This window comes from Macaca fascicularis, chromosome 6 (genome assembly GCF_037993035.2).
Source record: "Macaca fascicularis isolate 582-1 chromosome 6, T2T-MFA8v1.1".
Lineage (NCBI taxonomy): Eukaryota > Metazoa > Chordata > Mammalia > Primates > Cercopithecidae > Macaca > Macaca fascicularis.
In genome coordinates this window covers 158,654,751-158,671,644 of record NC_088380.1, presented here as the reverse complement: position 1 = coordinate 158,671,644, position 16,894 = coordinate 158,654,751, and the positions used below count along the sequence as shown (strand labels likewise).

The 16,894-nt window shown below is 38.6% G+C and overlaps 1 protein-coding gene and 1 long non-coding RNA gene across 13 annotated transcripts in view; both read right to left on the bottom strand.

Moving 5' to 3' along the window:
- Positions 1-2,808, bottom strand: part of LOC141407091 (uncharacterized) — a 105,364-nt gene extending 102,556 nt beyond the window's left edge. For all 3 annotated transcript variants that reach the window (XR_012414299.1, XR_012414300.1, XR_012414301.1), the window contains exons 1-2: positions 2,694-2,808; positions 2,298-2,412 (exon numbers count right to left, since the gene is read on the bottom strand). This is a non-coding gene — a long non-coding RNA (uncharacterized lncRNA). The remainder of the gene's footprint in view (positions 1-2,297; positions 2,413-2,693) is intronic.
- Positions 2,809-7,494: 4,686 nt separating this feature from the next.
- Positions 7,495-16,894, bottom strand: part of G3BP1 (G3BP stress granule assembly factor 1) — a 40,259-nt gene continuing 30,859 nt past the window's right edge. For all 10 annotated transcript variants that reach the window (XM_073994626.1, XM_073994628.1, XM_005558325.4 and 7 more), the window contains one exon: positions 7,495-14,966. In XM_073994626.1, coding sequence (XP_073850727.1) covers positions 14,760-14,966 — 207 coding nt within the window. In that variant the 3' untranslated portion in view covers positions 7,495-14,759. The remainder of the gene's footprint in view (positions 14,967-16,894) is intronic.

Here is a 16,894-nt window from a genome sequence, read left to right as displayed (position 1 = left end):
TAAATAAGAAATGAATCCCTCTCAAAAGCTCACCAATCTTTTTCATAGGCTATTTTGTTCATACTGGGGAGAAAAATAAATACGAGACATGGTTCCTTTCCCTCAAAGTACACATCTTTATGAGCATCATAAAATATAGAGATGGTGTTTTTTGAGGCTGCATTAGATTACAGAGTGGGCTGATGCCCCACCTAAACTGGTACCATCACTGATAACAGTCTTCTGTGAAAATTAGATTCCTTAGTTAATTGCAACACACTGAAATAGAAGGGGTGATTATTATGTCTGGAGTAACTGCCTCCTTACTAGAAGAATCTGGCAAGCACAAGGCTTGGTGGTGGTACAATCTGTATCAGCTTTAGGACAGAAGTCAAGATCTAAGATTTGTAGCTGTTTCCTAGTCTGGCTGGAATCCCAGTTAAGGAGCCATGAATACCACTCCAGAAAGCATCTTATTCAACGAGCACCTTTTGCACATTCTACCCACCCTCCACACCGACTCTGAAAAGGCAGACAAGATTTTCTCTGTGAGCTATGTTTCCTGGGTTGGCTAGGTGGCTTGTACTCTGAGGGGCTGGTAAGGTATGTTGAGAAAGAGTGAATCGACCTCTTCCCTTGATATATGGCATCATTCCTTCTTGAACCAACCAACCCCAAAATTCTCTAAATAGGCAAGCAGACAGCGTGTTTTTAAAATATAATTTAGCTTCTTTTCTACCACTGAGCTCCTCCTCTCAGAAATCAACTCCAGAAATTTGAATTAAGAACCTTCCCTGGCTGGGTGAGGTAGCTCATGCCTGTAATCCCAGCACTTTGGGAGGCTGAGGTGGGCAGATTACCCGAGGTCAGGAGTTCCAGACCACCCTGGTCAACATGGTGAAGTCCCATCTCTACTAAAAATACAAAAATTAGCCGGGCGTGGTGGCGGGTGCCTGTAATCCCAGCTATTCGGGAGGCTGAGGCAGGAGAATCACATGAACCCAGGAGGCAGAGGTTGCAGTGAGCCGACATCACACCATTGCACTCCAGGCTGGGTGAAAAGAGACTCTGTCTTAAAAAATAAAAATAAATAAAAATTTAAAAAAAAAACCTTCCTATTTTCCTGCAGTTCTGTGAAGCCAGAGACAAGTGCTAATCCTGACCAAAGGGAGGAGTAGGAGAAATATGACTTGTTTTAATTGAGCTGCCTTGCTCTTGAGAACTACTTGCATCAGTATGAGGGAAATCATGTACGTTGGTAAGGCTTTGGCCTTATTGTATCCTGAAATCCCAATGCAGAGGGAGAACATCCTTGGTAAGCTGAAATCCCTATAGAATAACTTAAAAAAAACAAAAAAAAAGATCCTGAAATGAAGCCCTCCTCAACCAAGCCCAGTATTAAGAGAATGAAACCAATAACTTTTTTCTGATTGTCTTAGCTGAGGATCCCAGAATGTCAAAGGTTTCCTACAAATATCTCACCCAGGTCTGAGTAACCTAGATTTGCAAGGGCCCATACTAGATGACACCTCTACCAATTATCATCCTGTTGTTTCCTAAGGATTTCTCAAGTCGTAGAGACACTAAATAGGTTTGCTCATACGTTGGTGCTATTTCATGTTGTTTTGATGGAGCTATGTGGTTATTTAAAGCAGTAACTAAGGTGCTTTGTCATTCATTAGAACAGCAAAATGAGTTCCAAAGTAGAAAAGTATTGGGCAGTAGAAACTGCCCAATAATTTTTAATACTAAGGCTCCTTCAGCTAACAGACCATTACTTCTCCTTCCTTTGCTTTCCCCCTACTCCTCCCACTGCCTCTCTTCTGTCAGCATCCCGTTTCATCAGTTTGTGCCTCTTATTTTATGAAACTGAACTATTAAAAGATGCTGATTTATTTCCAAGAGAAGTAGGGTAGACTAGAATGGACGTAACAACTCCTGTCTTATTTGCTTTAAGGCTGCAATTTCTGTTCATTGTCTTGCCCATGCACTTTGAAATTTCATTGCTCTGCTTTGGAACATTGGGTCGAGAAGTCAAAATGCAGAGAATAGCAAACCAAGAATATACTCTTCAGAGAGCCCAGTGATGGAAATTATATACTACATAGGCCATTAACCAGCTACAAAGCAGTAGCAGCTAACTAACCTGGGAATAAGAGACATCTGCTGGCTGCATACTGACTCCAAGCATAATGGGTCTCCCCTTCCCACCTCCACCTGGCTCCACAATTCCCTGCATTGTCTTTTAACCTCCTCTTCTTCAGACTTAACTGTTTCCTTATGCAACTCCAGAAACCCAGTATCTTATTTAAACACACCTGCCATTTGAAGTAGACAGGTCAGGGAGCGGTGTGGGTCCTTCTTCTGGTATAACCTCAGGTTCATCATGGGAATATAGATAAGCTGTTTCACTTTCTTGGCCTATTTACTCTCCTGTAAAAAGAGGAAGTTGCAGGAGATTCTTCAAAACCAAACTGAATATTTTGATGGGTTGAAGAAAAGAAGAGCTTTAGGGTGTGTTGTAAAAGGTTTCATTGTATTCTAGTATCAGGCTTGGCACCCCATCTCAGGCCTTCTGGTGAGTAGGTAGGGAAACATTTAAAAAAAGAGAAGTGAGTCTTGGCCCTTGAAGAGATTATAATCTTAATCCTTTTCCTTGAAAGTCAAGGTATTTCACAACACTGGATGACTTGCCTCTAAGACTAGCTTCTCACCTGAGAATCCCATCACTCATCAGGACATTCCACTCTGGTGTTTTAGCACGTGTATCCTATGAAGGCTGTAACCCACTTCCCATGGCAGTTGTCTGAATTCTCTGCCAAAGCCTCTGCAAGAATCAGAAATCAGAGCAGAACTTGTGAAATATCCTTAGAGAAATAACTGTAATGACTCCTCCCTGCTCCCCCCTCCCCCACCCCCAATGTAATCATAGTGAGAAACTTCCAGCAAGATTTAACAATGTATTCCCTGGTGTGTTCCTGTTACTCTAAGTGCACCTAAAGCAGAAAACATGGGACCATTCCAGACCATTGGAGGGTTTGTCTAAATTCATACCATTGACTTACTAATAAAAAGCAATTTATAGCTGATGTGACTGGAGTTGAGCCAGCTCTCACCATATTCACCCTCAAACAAGACCTCATCCTGGAAACGTTTCTGAAATGCTTCTGCACTCCTATAGTTTCAACACTTCTTATAATCAGAACACTCTCTTTCTCAACAGGGATATTATGTATGCTTTATATCAATGGAATCCGAGACAATCAATCCAAAGTCTCTTGGAGGATGGGACATTTGAGCTCAGATTCTAAACAAAAGTTCTTTTCCATAGCAGTTCACTATCTGGATTTATGTAATTGTGGTCTCATTCCAGCAGAGCAGTTTCTAACGGCCCTTTACTCCCACCCAAGCTCTGGACATGAAGTAGGAAAATGAAATTACAAGGGAAGCGTGTCAACAGAGCTGCCCCTCTCCAAAAAAGTTAAGTAGATGCTCCTGCTTGTGTTGAAGTCCTTTTGTCTGTGCAAACTAGCCAGATGAGTTCATTGGACAAGGCCTCCATGACTGTGCTTCATAGAATCCACTTGGCCTCACCTGTCTCTTCAGTTGCATCTAGCTTGGTCTTTGGCACAACAGGACCATGAGCTACAGCAGTGATGTCAGGAATGTCTTAGCTACTGCTCTAAGGGCCAGCACAGTACCCCTTCTGGTCAGCTCTGGATGTTGTTCAGAAAAGTGGCACTCTTTGAATGGTCCCTATTTAGTGACCCCAAGTCTGTCTGGTTTAGTGGGTCTCCAGGTCCACGCACATGTCTTTGGATGACTTTTGAAATGTTTCCTTAGCCAGGAGAAAGCATTTTAATCTTCTTTCAAAGTGTAAGTTACAATGGGCTCAGGAAGAACTAGAACATATTTTATTACATAAAACATCACATGCATACATAATCTCCAGTTTTTCTATTCAGATTTTTAACTTCCCTATACCTGTCTTTCCACCTGCTATATATTAAATCTATTATGGAAAATCGGTATACCATGAAAGCAGGGCATCAGAGTAAAAACACAGCCCCTTTTCCTACAATATAGAAGGGGATAATAAAAGCACCAATATCACTACTAAAAGTGGGATGTAGTAACAGGAGCAGGAGGAGAGTCCCATGGAGAGGGCAAAAATTAAATAATGGAATGTGAGCAGTAATCTAAATAGATGAGATTTTGAGAGATGAGGACAAGATTCCAGAGAGAGGGAACAGTATGAACAAAAATATGGAGATTAAAAATAGACAGCACATTTCAGGTTATTATCCATTTGGATAAAGTGTAATCAATGGGAGACACATTTGGGAAGATAGATTTAGACTACATCGAAAGCTTAAAGGGTCAGGATTCATTTAGTATAGCAGTTCTCAAAGGCAAACCAAAATGGTGCTCCTTCACAAACAGAGCGGCTTTCTATCTTCTTTCCATTAGCTGACACCTTCAGTCCAGCTCAGATTTTCCTGTACTTATTTTGAGCAAACTTAACTTTTCCTTTGTCTCAGAAGTAGAGTACCCACTAGAAATTCACATCTTCAAGAGTGTCAGTTTGAACCAGTAAGTACTATGCATTTAGTGTGTCCTAGGTACCCACTAGAAAGGGGATAGATAGGTATGGTAAAGTCATGGTTTTACTATGAGCTCACTATACTGATTCTGAACAAATTATTTCTATGCGTTATCAAGGCAATACTTAGTACAATGAAGGTATTTCTAAAGGAGAGCTTTTGATCCAAATTAGTACCTTTTATTGATCTAACTGAAATAGTAAACAGACCTGAAGAAAACATAGTCTAGCATGTCCTTTTTTACACCCTCAGTTGCATCTGAAATTACTTCTCCCAACAAACATCTCTATTCAAAGCATGAAAATCAGGTCCACAAAGAAAAAAGGTATAGAGAGGGGAAAAGAAGTCAAATATGAGTAGAAAAAATAAAGACAAACATGTAATTGACTGGTATTAAGTCATTGCTAGTCCAAGCACAGAAAAGGAATAGTTTCTTTCACAAAGCTACATTTCTTAAGCAAATTCTTTAGAACACGATTGCCTCAAATCTTTTTTAAAACTGGTGTTTATATATCAAATCATCAGTTTGCTAAACTCAACTTTTTCCACATTAGATGCATCTGTACCTCATCTAAAAGCATACCATACTCAACATGTCAATTTAGCCTGAATGGTATAGAAAAGGCTAAAAAATTGAGTTCCCACTAGGTACTTCAGAGCATTTTAAATTCATATTACTTCATATTCTAATGGTTCAATCTTCCAATACTTAAGCCATTATATTTTCAGCACTAACAACAGTTAAAATGGTATGAGTAAATTAAATCCCGAGGGGGTCCCACCTGCTTATTATATTGAATGGATATAGATAAAATACCTACTCAATGTGATCCTTGTGCTTGTTAGACAAAAGGTTAGTGCAATGTTTAAAAAAAGAAAAAACAGCTTGAGTTTTACTTTCAATTCAAAACAAACATAGCAGGGACCTCAGTGGCCTCCAAGTATGTCTGATAAACTGGATAAAACATGTCTTCAACTGCTTTGGACTTGAAATGGACAAAGTGAACCACAAAGTGACCAATACAAAAACCTAATACTTTTTAAGCCCTCTTGATATTCTAAGACTGCCAAAGGGTATTCCACTCTCATTGTCTAGATCAGCATCACAGTAGACCTGTTCATTAAAAATCACCCTATCTAGAATTGATGCAAGTTACTGCAATGAATAATTTGTAGTGCATTTAGGGTGAAGAGTGCTTGGTGCATGATTAGAATACTCAGTGACCGTTAACTTGGCAAGTGTTCAGACATACGATAGTGCTTCCAAATCACAAATCACTTGGTCCTCTCCCCCAGGAGAGGCCATAGGGAGACCTCATACTCAAACTCGACTGGCCTAGGGAAGCTATAGAAAGAGACCAAGTTACCTTGCAGCCATAGTTGTGAACACACTGGAGACATACTTGAAAACTGGCAATGAACAGGACAACAGAGAGAATTCATTGCTAAGACAACATTAATGGCAAAGTTGTCTTTAATTTAAAACATTCCAAAATGAGTTTAAGATTACAAAATAAATGCAGTCACTGGAGGAAGGGGTTATTTTATTTATACACTCGATCTCAGATTTAGCAACTTTTAGTTTTGAGTCAGAATTCATTGACTAACTTAAGATGGGCTAGTTTCTGCCAACAGGGCAAGAGTGTGCAATCTCAGAGTCCCACCCAACCTTGCCAAAGCAAATGACTTCTGCATTAACTGGAAGTCATCCCCAAAGGACTTGCCCTTCATGTTTTCCCCATTTTGCCCACTTACTTGCACAAAAGGTGTACACTTTGTCTTAAAAGTTCCCTAGTTTGATGTTTAGGCAGAAGAGCAAATCCTCGGTTATTATTCTGCAAATAATTTTACATTTCCTTTATTCCAAAAATGTAGCTACTAAGTTAAATGTATCATGACCCACAAGGGGTAAAAGTTAGATACGAACTTCCAATAGCTAGGGCATGTTTCCTGAAACACTATGGTTCATTAGGTTCATTAGTACATTATTCAAGAAGTTATCGTAACCCCAAAGAATCTAAGAAGGGCACTGTGTAATTCTTCAGGTCACAATGCCAGCACGACTGTGGAGTCTGTTACAGGTAAGACAACCACAAGTAACAATTCTGTGATTCCAAATACTTTGGGGATGCAGAAAATGTGCTTAACTGGGCAGCGTGAATTAGCTAAGCAACACAGTGCTATGATGGAAGAGGTTCAAGATGATTCATACTTTCATTCCAGACCAGAAGTCACAAGCCCACATAGCAGCAACTCTGACAGCTAGCCAAAGTAGAAAGTATTTCTAAAAAGCAGCCTGGGGACATTTTAATTAATTGGCCTGGAAAATTAGGTCAGAATTACAAAGTTCCTCATCCTCATGAAGAAGAAAATGTGATAGTATGTCTTTTATATGGAAATTTCTTTGTATATATGTATAAACTTGGTATGGCCTTAATGCTGCAGTTAAGGATTTGTTTGGCTACCACCTTAAGCAGCGTGTTAAGCAATCGCTTCCTTAATGTAACATTTTTACTTCTTACTGGACACTCAACCTTCAACAACTAATTCCCTTTTGCCCCTTACTCTTCCCCTTCTTTTTTTGCATGAAGTCATAAAAGTTATGGCAGTTATTTTTTGGCTTGTAAAAAAAGAAATCTATTTCTGCAGTCTGAAGATGGAATGTAAAATTTCTGTGAAACATGTATATAACAGTATATTTATTGAACCATCCATATACACATATCCATGCTGATTCCAATGGAAAAAAATTAAAGTTTTCTGAAATTTTCTGTGGTTAACTCATAATTATTACTATTTAACCAACTTTATATGCAAGAACTTTCACTTACCCCAGGGAGAAACCTATGTATAACCTGGAAAATATCTCACTTTAGACAACGTTTTATGTCGAGAAATGAGAATTCATTGGTTCATTCAAGAAGTATTTATTGATAGGTGCTAGGCAAGATACAAAGATGACTCAGACACAGATCCTGCCCATAAGGAGCTTACAGTCTAATAGGGGAGAGAGAACACATACATGGGATACATGGTCAGAGCTATGTTTCAGTAAGATGAATCTAACATTGTGTATAAAGTAGGCTGGAGTAAGAAGAGGTTAAGTGAAGCTGAGAGTACTGAAATTACATAGGTGAGGAAGACAGACGTGAAAGACTTGAGGTAGAACTGACAGGACTTAGCTGAAGACTGGATATTGGGAATAACAAAAATGGAAGCAGATGACTCAGACTTTAGCATGGATGATGTCATGAACTGAAAGAAGGAACAAGTTTTGGCAAAGAAATGAAAATTTCATATAAAATTCTTCTGCACAGAAACAAACTGCCTGGGATATACCAGGCACAATCAGGAAGAAATGGCTAGTTACCCAGACCAATGGAAGCACCTCAAAATGGCCAGTGACTTCCTCCCCCTTCTATACCCATCCCCCCAAATTTCCCAACAATTTCCTCCACTAAAATGGTATAGTGCCTAACATTTATTAAATTCAAGGTCTATCTCCAGACATGCCTCCCTTAGGAATGAAAACAGAAATATATTAAGTTATTCAACTCAGTAAGTTATCATCTAAAGACTCTAGTTGTGAGTCACTGTACCTTCTGGTGGAATACAGAGATTAACTCCCTAGTCCTTATCTTCTAGGAGCTTACAGTCTAGTAAAAATAATGTAATTCTAATTCTAGATTGAAGGGGTAAGTTATGAACTATGAGAAAGACAAAGTGCTCTAGAACAGTTTTAGAAATGAAGGTCGGAACAGGACCTCAAACAAGAGGGACAATGTGGAAAGCAGATGAGAATGGATTTGTTCCTCGGACAGATCAGCCCCAAAAAGGGCTACTCCCCATTCCTGTTGCCAATTTTTTCTTAGGAAAAAACATAGCTCTTGTACTGATCTTTTAAAAAAAACTACTTACATGGCAAGAGATAGGAGGAAAGGGGAGAGTGTAGATCTCAGTGGACCTTCAGGGAAGAGAGAAGGCACTTGAAGCCAAGGAATCACAATGCCTGGCTTATCAGGAGGACCCTAAGTGTTTTAGCAAGGCTGGAGCATCACTTCCATGAAGAGTGGGAAAAATAACTGAAAAGTAGTATTAAGACCTTGATATAAACATGGCATTGCCAGGCACTAAACAGGGTACACGCCTAAGACCAAATTGCTGCCCCCTAGGAGCTTACAATTACAACAATACAAGGTGGAAAAAGCACCACAATGTACAGAATGCAAAATGCTGAAGTATTTAGGAGAAATTACAGCTGAGTTTCAGCTATTAACACATTAGGATACCCAATAGCTTTCTGACAGCTAGTAGTAAACCCATCCCTGAGGGGAGCACAAGTTAATGTCCTTAGACAACAAGCCCTGGTAGAGCTGAGCCATTAAAGACAGTTCTAAGAAAATAGAGAAAACAGGGGTATGAAAACTACAGAAGCAACTGGGTGAACATACAAAAAGTGATACCTTCCCTTTTCCTCCTGACAAACTTTAACAGTGCTGGCCTTCCTACAGTGAATCTAAACTGATGATCACCGTATTACTTCTAGAAGCAGATCTGGGACTCTACTAGCCAATTATCTGATCATTTGTAAAATGAAGGGGTTGTACAGGTCACTTCCTAGTCCTTTCCAGCACTAACATTCTATGATTCAAAGAATTCTGAGAGTTTCTCTGTTCTTTGTGGTAATAATCAAAATAGAAGAAAAAAAATTTAAGTCTGATGCTTCTCACTCAAAAATATAATTATTTTCTATATAAATGACAAATGATCCCTATGCTATCAGCTAAATTTTACTTCCACCCTATCCTTCTTCAAAATTCATAGATTTTTTAAAACCACATGTCCTACAAGATACCTTAGCATGCATCAAATGGTTTTTCAAAAAGTTTTCTCCTCTCCTACTTCCTTATACCAGCTTCTTGGTATAATGTCATTTAAAGGGCCAAATCAGTGTACATCCAATCTTCGTAACAAAATTTTAAAATTTAGGAGAACAACTGACATCAAAACATAAGGACAACGAGTAACCAAAGTGGTTTTTGTTTTGTTTTCCGATTTTTTGTTTTTTAGAGACAGGGTCTCACTCTGTCACCCAGGTTAGAGTGCAGTGGCACGATCATAACTCACTGCAGCCTCCAACTCCTGGGCTCAAGCAATATCCTGCCTCAGCCTCCCGAGAGACCGAGACTACAGGAATGCGCCACCACGTCTGCCTCATTTTTCAATTATCTGTAGAGAGAGGGTCTTGCTGTGTTGCCCAAGCTGGTCTCAAATCCCTGGCCTCAAGCAATCCTCTGGCCTCAGTCTCTCAAAGCACTAGGATTACAGGCATGAGCCACCCAACCCACCCCAAAGTGATTTTAACTTCAGCAATAGTTAAAACTGTTTCTATCCAGGTTAAACAGGATTTAATCTTCCCTCTAATTACTACGAAAAATATAGGCAACCTTCCCCATAAGTGAGCTCCTGAGAATACTTGATTCAGCAAATCAATAATTTCTGGTAAACATCCTTAATTCACTTAAAAAAAAAAAATCCTAAGACACACTGTATGCATTGTATGCACACTGTAGCTTACAAATCTGGGACACTGGCCACATTTCAAAATACTAAACACATATGAATTTCTGTAATTGCCCAAGTCACATGATTTATTAAAGAAATAGTTGATCAGATTCCCTATATTATCTTCCTCTTACTTACAGGGAATTAAAAGAAGCTACTAGGTTTAAGTAGGAACTGTGGAGAGAAGATGAATCCAATGTTCTCAAACTAAGTCACATAAACAGAAACTAAAAACCTAATTCCAAGTCAACGCATATGCATAATCAAAAACCAAAACTGGTTAAGGGTTTTAGGTAACCTCTAATCATCTTTTTACTCATTCAGGCCTTGATTTGAGACATGAAAGCATGAACAAGGCAGTTTAATTTCAGGGTTGTTCTGAGGTGGTATCTATCCACTAGTAAGAATGTAAATATAAACAAGTTTTTTTCTCACATGTGCCACCATCTCTCCTTTACTATAGTCTGTTAAGAGTTGACAGGCCCACCTATGGTCCCCAGAACCTCAACATTAAACAAATATAAATCCCAAATATAAATCCCCTTAGAACCAGAAATTCTTAGTTATCATTTTGTGCCACATAGCCATTACTTGATTAGCAACTTTAACTCAACCCCTCATCCCACGTAAGACATTGCAAAGTTTTTTTGGTACATTAGGCAGTTAGCTAAAAAACCTGATACTCAAATAAATGTTGATGTTACTTCTTTTGCAAGTTTAAAAACGGCTCAACTAAAAAGGTCAACAATTATCTCATCTGTATGCAATACTGCAAAGATTCCTTTAAGTAGCACAAGAAGAAAACTGCAATATAAAAGACATCTTTATAGATTTGACAAATGCAACCATTTAAAAGAAACGTCACTCAGCAAAAACAGTGGTCTACAAATCTAAGCTCTTCAGAAAGGTTACCTATAAGTTCTAAAATGGCTTTCTATAAAGTGCAACATTTTCCATTAAATTGTTAAATTCTACAAGGGTTTTTCAAATAGAAGGATGAAGAAAAGTATCAGAAGGTGACAGTTTATAAGCACAAAACATAAATTCTATAAACTCACCTGGATTATGCTCTAATAAAAATACTGTTATCCACATCCAGATTTGAAGTTTGCACTAAATTATCAAATCAGATGAGAAAAAAACTTAAAAACAAACCACTACTATTGTGTTACCATATATAATCTGCAAATCAAAAAGACTCACAAAATCCAACTTTAATTATCTTGTTTGCCCTAAAGGAAATTAAGAAATGTAATGTTAACCTTGTTCTGAATGTATTCCAGACTCAAGTCTCCCTACAGTAGGAAGCTCATTGCGGTCTATGTTACTGAAATGTAATTAGGGGGGCATGATGGTTCCAGAGAAAAATCATCAGTTTGGGAGGCAAATGCACTCCTTGCTACATGGATGACTTGGAAGCCTGTCATTTAACTGCTCTGATTCAGTTTCTTCCTCCTCTATTGTGCTGAGGACAATATCACCCAATCCGCAGCACAGATGTGAAAATTAACTTTTCTAACCTAAAGTGCAAATCATCTAACACTGTGGTAATGACACACTCATCCAAAGTCAAATTATTATTTTTGGATTATCGATCTCACTGGTCCCTAGCAATATCTGACAAAGTTGAGAACACTGGAATATACAAAGTAAAGCCCAACCTCACCACTAACACAAAAATACAGTTTAAGGCCCAAGATCTCTAATTATAAATCAATAGGTCTTAAAAAACTAAGACCCACTGAACCAAACAAATCTTATCTAGCTAAAATACTCATGAGGCCAGGTGCAATGGTGCACACCCGTAGTTCCGGCTACTTGGAAGGCAGGAGAACTGACCAGGCCAGGAGCTTGAGACCAGCCTGACAACATAGCAAGACCTTGCCTCTATAAAAATAAAAATTAAAAAAAAAAAAAAAACCCTCATGGGTCAAGAGTTCTAAGTTCAGTAGCTAATAACTATACATTGGGCCATTCCTATGGATGAAAATTTTCATTTTAAAATCTGAAAATGTTCAATGTGATGAGCTCCTACTGCTGCCACCTATAGAAAATGTTGCCCTAACATTATCATTTTCCAGCAGTGGAAATGTATACATCTCTGAGCTCTCATGTTTACATGCAATAATGTACATAATTGTACAAGGATTCTCAACAGTGCTGATCATGATGCTAATCCTATTTCTTAGGTCCAATACTATCATTCTAAACCTCACAATCATCCCAACTCTGATGACTGAAAGTACTGGGGAAGCCTTGTATTTTCTGAGATTGTGCAGTAATTCCCTGCAACAAATCACAAGCAGCATCAGCATGAATTGCTACCACCTCTCCACATTTACACACACATACACAACACACACATACATTTGGTACAGATAATAAAAAGTGAAATTACTAATTCCTTAGAGTAGACGTTACTGTAATTCTTGAAACAGATTTCCATTTCCTAGTTTATTTATCTGAGGCTGAGTTTCAAAAGAATGAGTCTTCATTCCAGTTCTTCTAATCCCACAGCTCCACCCACCCACAGGAATAGGGACTATCAGTATTCTCAGTGGAGTTGCTTCATATTTACACATTTGGTATCCTTAGACCCCACCCAATAAATGCCAGATGCATGTCTCTCCAATAAACCTTCCAAATTTCACACATTTCTAAATGTCCTCTAGGATGTGATAACGCCAAGCTGAGGACCGCTGCATCTAGTTAATGCCGTTAAGTCTCCAAGTAGGAAGAACTCGTTTTGAAATGTGTAATTTAGTATTCACCTGTGAAGGATAATTTCTAGGCTATCCATAATTTACTACCTTGAAGTTACCACAAAGTAATTTTTTTTTTCCAAACTAACTCAGACTAAACTTTTCTTTCCACCCACCACACGCTTAATATAAGCTACACAAGTATAAGTTGTATTTCTTCCTATTATCACTGATCTGGGCCAAAAGTGGTTACCAAAGTTACTTAAACTAACCCTACAAAAAACCCATGTGATTCAGTTACATTAAGTTTATGTAAAGGAGATGCTGCCAATTTTCAAATATTTGAGGAACTGGAACCAAACTGGTAATACCAACTTCAATGTGGTCTTAACCATCACAGCAAACCTAGAGTTTCTCAGTAACGCAAACCAAATATTCCTATGCTATCTTCAAACGACAGTCCTAAAGATGAATACTGTTAAGAAAATAAATACGTTGAATTTTACAACCTGGTTGCCCTTCAATTAGTAATGACAAATAATCAAACAAAATTTGTTTCACACGTGTAAACAAAACCTTCACCCATCTCACACACAGCACTCAACAAATAACACATATGTGAAACGAGTATTAGTCTATATTGCCAGATTAAATTTTCTTCCAGAAATATTTTAATAAAAATTGGCCATTTCCAAGTAACACCCACTGCATGCCCATCAATAAAAGAACCATAACAAAATAGAAAATTTACCATATGGCTATGATTTTAAGAAAAAAAATGCGGACACGAGCACATGAGCAAAGTCCAATATTAAAGTAACATTCCTTCTTACGGGCTATGATTAGGAATCTGATTAGATACCAGAATAAAAATACAAATGCTGAACTATTTAGGTCAAAGAACCTCTATAGAAGCATCTGTCTTCGAAGGCATTCCAGTTTGAGACTCAATTTTAGAATAAGGCATAACAAACACGTTAACAAAAGACATACACAAAGTGATGAAAGAGGGATTCTGTAATTCCCCACATACTCTGGACCTAATAAAACAAATCTAGATTTTTTTTTAATTATTTTTGTTTAAACAATTGCCAAGACTGAAATCAAAGATAAATAGAAGGCACAACAGTTTTGCTCTGGTTGTTATCTAAGTTTTGGGAATTTTTTTGCTTTTTGTTTTTTTACAAATACAAATTAAACATGAAAAAACTACTTTAAAAAACAACAGTTCAAGAAAAGCCTATCAGTTGCATTCTAGACATTTAAAACCTATTATCACAATTTAAATTTCAATGGTAAAAACAGGTTTTAGAATTGTTTTGTGATCCTTTATCAAAAGAAAATTTCTATTCCTTTTATTCAGTTTTTAAACATACCAGTGAGAATCAAAATTGTCAAATTTTCCAATGGCAATTTCTCCACACTAGAAGGTAGTCATGACTCTCAAAGAAGAAACAATTTGGGTTTTTCCTGCCTTCAAAATATTATCAAATCCTGTATTTCTTACAGGCTTTTGAAACACATAGAAAATAAGAAATATTCCAATGAAGGAAACATACCAAATGTCAGTAATACACAAGACATTCCTTTGGGGAAATGGCTGTTAAAAAAAAAATCCAGTCTGTATATGCAAAGTAAGCAAGGAAATTCAGTTTTTTTTTTCTTCTTTAAAAGTCCGTTATTCCTAAAATATCATTCCACAAAATTGGAAGTGAAAGACTAAAGGTCAGGAAAGGGAAGAGAGGGAAAGGGAGCACACACCATTAACACACAAAAAAAGTAAAATTATACAAACTTAAGCAGTTTATAACAGACTGGGGTCATACTCCAAGATACCAAAGGCTGGTCGAAGATTTCACCATTCTGTTGGAACTAGGGTTTGTATGACTGCGTGAAGATCCATGAAGATTCACTGCCGTGGCGCAAGCCCCCTTCCCACTCCAAATCCTGGTTTCTGCACCATGCCTCCACGGGGAGGGCCTCTCATTCCACCACCCAGCCCACCTCGAGGGCCTCCAGGTCCCCGAAGGCGATTATCTCGTCGGTCGCCTTCCCTGGCAGCTCGAGTCTTCTTCTCTTCGACATTCAGACGGACCTCACCTCTGAACATGATAGGCTGTAAGAATCAAGGTGACCAGACTTAAGAGTAGTGATGAGCTATCACTATCAAAGAAAGCTATAATAATGAACCAGCAGAGGCTGGGCAATGGCTCATGCCTGTAATCCCAGCACTTTGGGAGGCTGAGGCAAGTGGATCACGAGGTCAGGAGTTCAAGACCAGCCTGACCAACATGGTGAAATACCATCTCTACTAAAAAAATACAAAAATTAGCCAGGCATGATGGCACACGCCTGTAGTCCCAGCTACTCAGGAGGCTGAGGCAGGAGAATCACTTGAATCTGGGAGGCAGAGGTTGCAGTGAGCCAAGATCGCACCATTGCACTCCAGTCTGGGAAACAGAGCAAGACACCGTCTCAGAAAAAAAAAAGAACCAGCAGATTATAAATCAGCTAAATTCTCACAGTTCAGTTTTTTGTTTGTTTGTTTTTTTAATGCGACAGAGTTTCACTCGTCACCCAGACTGGAGTGTAATGGCACGATCTTGGCTCACCGCATCTTCTGCCTCCCGGGTTCAAGCGATTTTCCCTGCCCCAGCCTCCAGAGTAGCTGGGATTAGAGGCGCCCACCACCACACCTGGCTAATTTTTGTATTTTTAGTAGAGACAGGGCTTTGCCATGTTGGCTAGGCTGGTCTCAAACTCCTGACCTCAAGTGATCCGCCCGCCTCAGCCTCCCAAAGTGCTGGGATTACAACAGTTCAGTTTTTAACTGAGAACATACAATTTACCATTAACAAATACCTGGAAAGGTGATTAGGTAGGCAGGCCAGTTTTAAAAAGCCATTTTAAATAGCACAGCAGCACAAGTTAACTCTCATCGTACTTATTTTTTCTCATATAATTATGTAAATTGAATAAAGAATTGCCACCTTCTCCATAGATTTGGAGGCTTAGAATAAAACCTCATCACCGCCAATGCGAAAAGATGGTACTGTACATATTTATGCAAAGTACGTATATATTTAAAATAAAAACTTCATTAATCTGACATAAACTTTAACTTGTTCTTCACCTCCTGAGAAGTTTGGATAGTCTTGGGCTTCATTTGCTAACAGAGCCAAAGTTACCAAACATTTCAATATATTCAATTATGCTCTTCACCAGCAATATAATTTTCTAATTTCTTAAAATAAGCATCTAACAGTACTTACTATGTGTCAGGGAAGTGTTCTATTCAAATTTATTAACTCACTTAACCTTTACAACAACCCTCTGAAGGTAGATACTTACTTTAAGGACTAGCAAACTAAGGACTGGGGAGGTTAAGTAACTTGTCCCATGGGTCACAACACTAATGAGTGATGAAAGGAGAATGTAAATCAAGGCCTCCAAACTGGGAAAAATAAGCTTTGAACCACTAATGTACACTACAGTATGTCATACACCAGGGCAGTCAGTCTTACATAAGCTACTTCTGCTCACACAAAAAATTACTGAAGGAAGCATAGTAGACTTCTATCAATATCATGAAATGAAGGGTGGCCACTAGGCCTAACAATGTGCTGAATGATGGATTTATCTACAAAGCCTACTGGACATTTCTGAGTTCTTCAGTGGCTTTGGTGAGATGAACCACTGTTCTCTCATTTCTCAAACAGTATTTTGCAGGAGATGCTTCACAAAAATATGTGGTAAAATAATTTGAAAGATAATGTATATGTGCATACTCAGGTTGACATAATGTTAGGACCACAACACTAAACTATGCAGTATGGCCAGGTGCACTGGCTCACACCTATAATCCCAGCACTTTTAGGGAGGCCAAGGTCAGTGGATCACCTGAGGTCAGGAGTTCGAGACCAGCCTGGCCAACATGGGGAAACCCCGTGTCTACTAAAAATACAAAAAAATCAGCTGGGCATGGTGAGGGGCACCTGTAATCCCAGCTACTCAGGAGGCTGAGGCAGGAGAACTGCTTGAACC